Here is a 9,381-nt window from a genome sequence, read left to right as displayed (position 1 = left end):
GTTATCCGATAACGCGCCGCGATGACGGTATACCACGCCTCCGCGGGGCCCATAAATTGTCTCCTCTCCCCGCGCGAATTTCCCGCGACGTTATCCTCGCACACACCCCTGAAATCATCCCTCACCCCGTGACATTACCTCCTATGATGTCACCCCCTCCTCCTCCCCTGTGACACCATCCCAAACCCTGTGACGTCATCCCCTCCCTCCCCTGTGATGTCAGCCCCTCACCCTGTGACGTCACCCCTCCCACCCCTGTGACGTCACTATTTATGATGTCATCCCCCTCCCGCTCCTGTGACGTCATCCCCCTCGCCCTGTGACGTTACCCCTCCCACCCCTGTGACGTCACCATTTATGACATCACCCTCGCCGCGGGTACCCTCCGCCCCTCATTCCCCTCGGAACTCCCGGGTTAGAATCGGCCTAGCTACCCTACTTATTGCAATAATAAAAAATTTGTTCCAAACTTCCAGTCTGACTTTGGTTTATATCCCGACAATAGTTGAATTTTCGAAAAGATACTCTAATGCAAAATTATTCAGCTCATTGAGCACCATTGATAAAACAAGCAAAAAATACCTTCCCATTAAAAAAAACTTTTTTTTATTGATAGTATGAAAACCAAGGACATTTAAAGTTATTCAAGGTCCTCAAAGTCACTCTACTTATCCTAGAATTTTGATAGTAGGTGTCTGTATTGTTACGTTACATCTCTGCCTGTCTTAGAACCTAGATGATCCTTTCTTGTTGGCGCCCTCTTGTGCGCCATTCGCGCTATCTGCAGTGTTCGCAATGTTGCAAATCAACGTTTCTAAGATATTGATTCAATGTTAATGTGCTGTATGGGAATTGCGTCGCACGGTCCGTTTTTTCATCTCAACTAATTATGAATACGCGGAATATTTGCTTTAGTAACGATCCTTCCATAACATCGTAAATTTATTATCCAGACTTTGACTTCTTCGGAGATAGTTTTCAAAAGCCGCGTTTATTAAAGTTCCGTTTTTGGCGGCTTCAATATCCAGCTTCCCAATTCCTCAAAGCTGACTGATCTGGGATTTCTAGAAGCAATTTATTTGATGCAATAGTATCTTCATCTCAATCCTTTTGCCCATAAGAAGTTCTGCAGAAGAATATCCGTTTGCCAGTGGAACATTTCTGTAATTCATCAATACCTCATATGGATCCTCGTTTTTCTTTAGACATCTTTTAATTATTTGACCGCTCACTTCCATCATCCCGTTACTTTGGGGAAAGCGAGGACTAGATGTAATGTGTATAAAGCCCCATTCAACTGCAAATTTTGTGAATTTCGCAGTTACGATGGATCCGAACTGTGATCCATTATTGCTCCTCACTATTTCGGGAATTCCATATCTAAAGAAGATCGACTTTAAATGCTTAATAATTTTTTCCCATAGATCATTTAGAAGTGCAATTTCGGGATATTTTGAGTAATAGTCTACAACTATTAAGTACCATCGACGATTTAAATGGAATAAGTCCATTCCGACTCTTTGCCACGCTCTTATTGAGAATTCAGTTGGCATAAGAGGTTTACGATTGCGCATCGATAGTCTCTTCGATAGTCTGCATTTTCTTATTAATTGCTCCATCTGCGTAGACAGTTCTGGCCACCAAACGGATTGTTGGGCTCGTCTATGACATTTTGTTATTCCTAAGTGACTCTTATGGAGTTTTTCCAAAATTTCTTTCCAGAGTATCTTCGGTATGACTATTCTTGAACATTTCATCAGAAGATCTTCTTGTGCTAATTTGTTTCGATATTGATAATATTTTAGTAGCTCCCCATCCAATTAGTTCTTCGTGGATCATCCTCAGGAGGTATATTCTTTCAAGCGTTGAAAAATTAAATCCCGAGATTGGGTTTCTCGAATTTGTTGTATACATTGATCTGTAGTTGGAAGATCAGAAGTAACTGTTCTAGCTATGTATGCTGCTATCTCCTTTTCGAAATCTTTTCTTCCCCATTGCTAAGTAGTCTTCTTGACAGTATATCTGGAGTCCACACCTCCTTGCCTGAAATGTGTTTAATATGATATTCCTAAACGTAGTCTCATTCTTTGAAATTTAGGAAGCAGATCATCAAAAATATTTTGTAGTAAATATTGAGATTTAAAGTTTGTTATCTATTTCTAATATAACCTCCAATCCGGCGATGTAATTTTTAAATTTGTCACACGCCCATTGCAATACGTAGCCTTCTTTTTCGATTTGAGCCCAGTTGCTTTGGGTTGCTGTTAACGTTCTCGAAGCATATGCAATCGGACGATATTCACCGCTTTCCTGTTTTTGTTTGAGCGCCGACGCCGTTGGGATATGCGTATCAAGAGAGATAATGACAGCCGCGGATGCTGAAGTGTCCGCGGCTATCACTGTCTCTATGGATGAAATGACATGCGAGTACTGAAGTACTCGATAATGCTATCTTCAACTTTTGAAATGCTTGTTGTTGTGCCGTGTCCCATACAAATGCATTTTTGGGCTCATTATGTTCAGTGATTTTGCCTTCCTGGCGAGTTTCTATGAACTTGGACAAACAATTGATCGAGCCCATGAGGCTTCTAAGTTTTGAAATTCTGTGGCGCCTCCATAGTAATGGCCTTTATCCTTTTATCGTTGATATGAATTCCTTTATGATCTAAAATGTGCCCTAGAAACTTAACTCGTGCGTCTACTCCGAAGACACATTTATCTCCATTTAATGTTACCTTGGTCTCCGTTAACCGCTTAAAGACTTTGTGGATCCTTTTGCTATGCTCTTCTATCGGTCTGCCATAAACGAGGATATCGTTCATATTTACTAAGACGCCTTCGATTCCGTCCAATATTTGAATTATTCTTCTCTCCTCGGGTGCTGCGCTTATGCCAAAAGAAAATTTCTTGAATTTAAAACGACCGAAAAGTGTTTTAAACATTGTTAAAAGTTGCGATTCTTCATCCAATATACATTGCCAAAATCCATGGTTAGCATCTATTTTAGAAAAAATAGCGTGCGTCGCTCAACTATTCCAGGATGTTAACCGGCATAGGACGATTTTTTCGTTTCATATATTTGTTTAGATGGACGTAATCAATGCAAATTCGTATTTTCCCGTATGGTTTTAAGACTAAAACTAATCCGAAACACCAATCAATAAGTTAAGCTATTCTTTCGATGAATGTTTAATCGTTTCATTTCTTCTAAATTAGTTTTAATCTCTTTAAGAAGTGGAAAGGGAATTTCTTCTTGACGTAGTAAGAGCATAAGGTATCGTTTCTTCCTTTAACTTTGTTTGTATGAAATTTCTCGACTTTCCATAGACCTTTAAATACTCGCGCATATATCGCTTTAGGATTAAATGATGATTTAGGATGTTCTTCTAATTTAATTGAGACGTGTAATTATTCCGAGCCTCTTGCATGTAATCCCGTCAAGTAGTATTCGATCCAATCGTCCGACTACGTAGATTTCAGTCTTCTTTGTCTTACCTCTACAGTGTATTTTCTGTTGAAAAGATCCTAAACAGTTCATAACTTGCTAATCCGCGCTGAACAACTGATGACCCGGCGACCGCAAACGAATTTCTGCAAAATGCTTATTATATATATTATTTGGAATGCAAGTAATATCTGCTCCAGTGTCGACTTTTCCCAAAAGTCGAATATTGCCGATGATGACTGTTACCGTCCATCTACCTTTATCCAATTTTTTTATCAAATTCTGAGATTGATTCAACGCTTGAGCTTTCCTCTATGATACTTATAAACGTATCTTCGGTCGCTTTGGGTGCCTCTATCGCACGTACTGCTGCGTTAGTTACCGACTGTCTATTTCGGCATACTTTTGTGTAGTGTCCTATCTTTTGACATGAGTGACACGCAACCTTACTTGTGGGACATTTCTTTGTAAAATGCGGTCTACCTCCACACTTTCGACAGATCAAAGTTAATCCCTTCTCTATTTTACCTTTATTACTTATATAGTCTTGATTTCTCTCACTTCTTCTCTCCGCTATTTCGCTTGCGTGCTTTTTTTGCTTGCGTGTATGGACACGGTCTATGTCTGATTTCATATCGTTGAGTAAGATTGACAATTGTCGCTTGATCTGCTCGCTCTGCTTTACTATCCTGACAGCTGCTTCCAACGTGAAATCCTACTACTACTAGTCTGTTACGAATGAAATCATCTTTTAATATGCTCCAAATTTGTTTAAATCTGCAAGTTTTGTACAAATCACGCAGTATAATTTGTTGAATAGATCTCATTTATTAACATATAAAAATCCATTTGTTGTAGGACAAAAACTGCATATAATCTTATATATGGGATGTTCCACGTCAATCAAATCACTTCCCTGTCCAAAATTTGATGCAACGTAAAAAAAATGTGCGAGAGCTCAAATTACTCGTATTTATTATGAAAGGTGTTTTATTGCAAAAAAACAACATGGTGGCATCAATATGGCATTCGTAAGCAGGAAAATCGACAAAATTCACTGTCTCATTTTTTATTAAAGAGTTTAAATGTTTCGTAAAACATTTTTTTTATATAAAAACAATGTAGTATCCTCAGAAATAAATCACCATATTCAGTTTCCGGAGAGAAACAGAATGGCGAATCCAAAAGAGGGGAATTAATCAGAAAACTGACCGAAAACCGATACCAAAAAACTTCAAAAAACACATTTAAAATAGAGGAGTCATGTACGATTAAGGAAAAAATTGTTGGAGACTGATAAATTTTCCATGATGCACTGTTATTTTTAGAAGCAAACTCTACACAGAGTTGTCATTATGGTAAACGAAATTATTTAAATATCTCAGTATAAGTTATGTAAGATTATCAATGATTCACGGAAACGTCTGTTCATCTTCTTGATTGACATAAAATCCGTATCATCTACAAACTGAAAAATTTGACAAGAAAGGGACAATTTTGAGAGAATTAAAATCTTGAGGAAAGTTGGTTAGTATTTGCATCAGTCCTTTTCAGAATAGTTGGTGAGCATTTCCATCGGTTACTCGCAGGACTATTTTGGTCGCTTTTCCAATAGTCCATTTCAGTAATTTGTTTCCATCGGCCTTTTTCAAGGCTACTCTTGTTTTCTTCCACATGCTTTCTGTGATCTTTCTTGAGATTCCCCTATGCTTAATATTATCTTTGTCAGAATCATGGCGGGGGATGAAAAAGATAGCTATATTAGTAAAAGTTTGAGAAACATTCCGAGAAGTATCTTTGCAATGTTCCCACATTTATCTCAGAATTGTGTTTTTTGAAGTTTTTTGGTGCCGGTTTTCGGTCAATTTTCCGATTAATTCCCCTCTTTTGGATTCGCCATCCTGTTTCTCTTCGGAAACTGAATACGGTGATTCATTTCTGAGGATACTACATTGTTTTTATGTAAAAAAAATGTTTTACAAAACATTTAAACTCTTTAATCGAAAATGAGACAGTGAATTTTGTCGATTTTCCTGCTTACGAACGCCATATTAGTGCCGCCATGTTGTTTTTTGCAATAAAATACTTTTCATACAAAAGTATTAATAAATACGAGTAATTTGAGTCCTCGCACGTTTTTTTACGTTGCGTCAAATTTTGGATAGGGAAGTGATCCAGTTGACGTGGAACGTCCCATATATAAGCTTGTATAAGATTAAATACAGTTTTTATTTTAAAACATATTGACTTTTATGTAAATAAATAATATGTTTTTTTTCAACAGGAATATACGTTTACACATTTTCATCAAATGCACAGCATTCATATTTTTGCAAATATTGCCATCATGTTGTTGTCAATATGCTGTTTTTCACAGATACCACATCGTGACGATAAGTTGCTCTCATGTTGCCATCAAGATGCCGTCAACATGCTATCAAACGTGAACAGCAAAGCTATGAAAATAGTTGCCATCACATGTACATGTATTCGTTGTGCATAAGAAAGTGGTGTCATCAACAAAATGCTATCAACTTGCAATCATTAAATTTAAAATTCATATGAGGGTAATATTACACACATAATGAGAAAGCTACTTGTTCATCGACATCTATTGCAGCAACGGTTGACAGCAACATGACGGCATCTTCGACGCATTTGACTATCTGAGTTATTATACGTACATGTTGCCACTTTATTTTTGACTGTTTTAAACTTAAGATCTCTGATGAGTTTACCAACCTATTTTATTAATTACAACATTCTTCAATATGTTTAATTTTTTTATTTCATTTTTCATTTCATTTTTCATTCAGTCAATTTATTTAATTGTTTATGATCCAAAAGTGTTACTATTTGGAACATTTTGTCGTCATAAATGAGTTTATGGCACACTGAATGGAAAGAAAATTTTCGTTTTGTAATCATTATAAAACATGTAAAATTTATATTACAATTGTAGATATATATAATTTCCATACAGTCTTGAAACTGTGATGAGATATGGATTGTTATTTATCTCTCCCTTGAGGGAAGTGATGCGACATCAAATTTGGTGATGTAAATGCCGCTATCCTGTGAATTTTTTATTCTTTAACTGTAAAATTATGTTGAAGATGACTCAAATCTACAGCGTAGATTTGACCAAAACGTTCATATTGTATTGAAATATTATTAAAATCAGTATGTTTTGTTGATTTTTGTCAGCGCATTACTTTTTGCGATGACTTTCATAAGCGTTGTTGTTATTTGTTTTTAACTTTTTTTATAAAAATTGCTATTTTTGCATTTATTTTAGATAGAAAAATTTTAAACTAAAACAAAATTTCACTAAAATCTAAATGTAACTAACATTTTTCATTAAAAACATACCATAAATTTCGTGTTTTTTAGATTATATATAAATCATACCCATTATAGTTTTTACATGACCCAATTATACTTAATTGCCATTTATTCAAAAACGCTTCAAACTTTCCGAATAACTCCATACAATCAATCGAATAACTGTTGTAAACATAATTTGTATATATTAAATATAAGAACCAACCTGTGTAATAATACGTAATATTTTAAAACGTTGTCTGCCTTTAGCTTTTAAACGAAACTCTCGTCGACCATGATCCAACCATATACCTCCGTCTGTGTATTCGTAGATTTCAGCAGTTGTTCCTATTCGCTCCATATCAGGATTACCATAACACACAACACCAAAAGTACGATCGTTTTGTATACAAGTTTGTAACATCTCTATAGTCTGTGTGCCAAAGACTGTCATTGGTAATGTTTGTCCAGGGAATAATACAGACTGCTTCACTAATAATGGTAGATTTATATAAATACCATCATCCAATATAGTTCTTCCTCTCAGTTCCTCTAAATTTTGTCCTAAATACTATACAGAAATAATTTCATTACATATTTTATAGAGTTTTAAGTTACTTGTGTTACAAATAAACATGACCAATAGTGTATACTAAATGTTATTTATCTTTAGAATTCCAGAAAATATAGACTTACAGAATGCGCTGCTGGTAATGTTACATCAAATGTATTCTCTGAGGGCACTGGTACGTCGTCCATATTGGGCTCTAGCCTATTGCTTGACAGGTCTAAGAATATATTACTCTTTATCATATATTTGATAATATATTAAATATACGGGGTGTCCCATTTTAAATGCATTAAGATTTCTCGAAAACTATGGTAGATTCGGAAAAATGTTTCAAACAACAGTTGTATAGTTCGGAGGGGAATATAAGAAGGTAAGATTGATTTGACCTTGAGTGACGCCACCAAGATCAGATCAAGGTTACATCGTTATTTTTTAAAAGAACACCCTATTTTTGATGACAGAATCTAATAGCTGACGTCAAGAGCTTTTTAAAATATTGTAATAAGGTTATTTTTCATTACGTACTTTTCGAGTTGCAAGACTTGAAATGTTATGAGGATTGAAAGTTACAGTACCGCCGGCATTAGCATTACGCAAGGTGTCCGACCGACGATTAAGACCTCTTGAATACTGTTCAGGATCATGTCCTGGATAACATTTGTCAAGATTAAAGCCATTAAAGGTTGTATTTTCTTTATTTTAACGTAAAAATGAATTTTTAGTGCAAAAATGAAAATAAGAGGAATAATCTCCAGTGGCCTTGATCTTGTCAAATGTTATCCAGGACATGATTCTGAACAACATTCAAGAGATTTTAGCCATCGGTCGGACACCTTGCGTAATGCTAATGCCGACGGTAATGTAACTTTCAATCGTCATAACACAAAAAGCACTTAAAGAAAAAATATTTTATTATAGTGTTTTGAAAAGCTCTCGAGGTAATTTACAAGAATATGTAATAAAAACTAGGGGATTCCATTTAAAAAGATCGACGTCACCTTAATCTGGTCTTGGCGACGTCATCCAAGGTCAAATCAACCTTCTTATGTCCCCCTCCGAATTATACAACTTTTGTTTGAAACATTTTTTTGTATCTACCATAGTTTTCGAGAAATCTTAATGCATTATTAAAATGGGACACCCTGTATATATAGGGTGTCCCATTTTAACGTCCCACTACAAATAATTTTTTTATTATTGATTTTAGAAAAAAATGTTTCAGACAAAAGTTGTATGGCTTTGGAGAGGACATAAAATGGTGTCATCAGTTTGACCTAAAATAGTCACTTGAAGGGCACGTGAAGGTTACCTTTAATTTCTTAAATGGAACCTCCTATTTGTTATTGCACATACTTGTAGATCATCTCGACAGCTTTCAAAAACACTATAATTAAGTTCATTTTAAATGTTGTTCAGGATCATGTCCTAAATAACATTCGTTAAAATCAAGGTCATTGGAGATTATTTCTCTTATTTTCATTTTTGCACCAAGATCAAAGCCATTGGAGATTGTACTTTTTTTTATTTTAACGTAAAAATGAATTTTTAGTACAAAAATGAAAATAAGACGAACAACCTCCAATCATCTTGATCTTGACAAATGTTATCCAGATCATAATCCTAAACAACATTTAGGAGGTTTTAGTCGTCGGTCGGACACCTTAGGTAATGCTAATGCCGGCGGTGCTGTAACTTACAAGCCTTATAATTTGAAAAGTACTTAAAGAAAAAAATAAACTTATTTATATAGTGTTTTGGAAAGCTCTCAAGATGATCTACAAGAATGTGCAATAAAAAATAGGAGGTTCCATTTAAAAAATTGAAGATAACCTTCACGTGACCTTCAAGCATCTATTCAAGATCAAACTAATGACACCATCTTATGTCCCCCTCAAAACCATACAACTTTTGTCTGAATATTTTTTCTAAGATCAAAAATAAAAGTTATTTGGGGTGGGACATTAAATTGGATACCCTGTATATATGTGTGTACATAAATATATATATATATATATATATATATATATATATACACATACAG

General features: G+C 35.3%; 1 protein-coding gene across 1 annotated transcript in view; it reads right to left on the bottom strand.

The window, feature by feature from the left end:
* Positions 1-7,757, bottom strand: part of ohgt (E3 ubiquitin ligase component cereblon) — a 48,713-nt gene extending 40,956 nt beyond the window's left edge. The window contains exons 1-2 of the mRNA XM_018519245.1: positions 7,466-7,757; positions 6,996-7,340 (exon numbers count right to left, since the gene is read on the bottom strand). Of these exons, the coding sequence (XP_018374747.1) occupies positions 6,996-7,340; positions 7,466-7,582 (462 nt within the window). The 5' untranslated portion in view covers positions 7,583-7,757. The remainder of the gene's footprint in view (positions 1-6,995; positions 7,341-7,465) is intronic.
* Between the last annotated feature and the right edge of the window lie 1,624 nt (positions 7,758-9,381).

Source organism: Trachymyrmex cornetzi, unplaced genomic scaffold (assembly GCF_001594075.2).
Source record: "Trachymyrmex cornetzi isolate Tcor2-1 unplaced genomic scaffold, Tcor1.1 scaffold829, whole genome shotgun sequence".
NCBI classification, from domain to species: Eukaryota; Metazoa; Arthropoda; class Insecta; order Hymenoptera; family Formicidae; genus Trachymyrmex; species Trachymyrmex cornetzi.
Note: the sequence above shows the minus strand (reverse complement) of the source record. Positions and strands in the feature narration are given on the sequence as shown.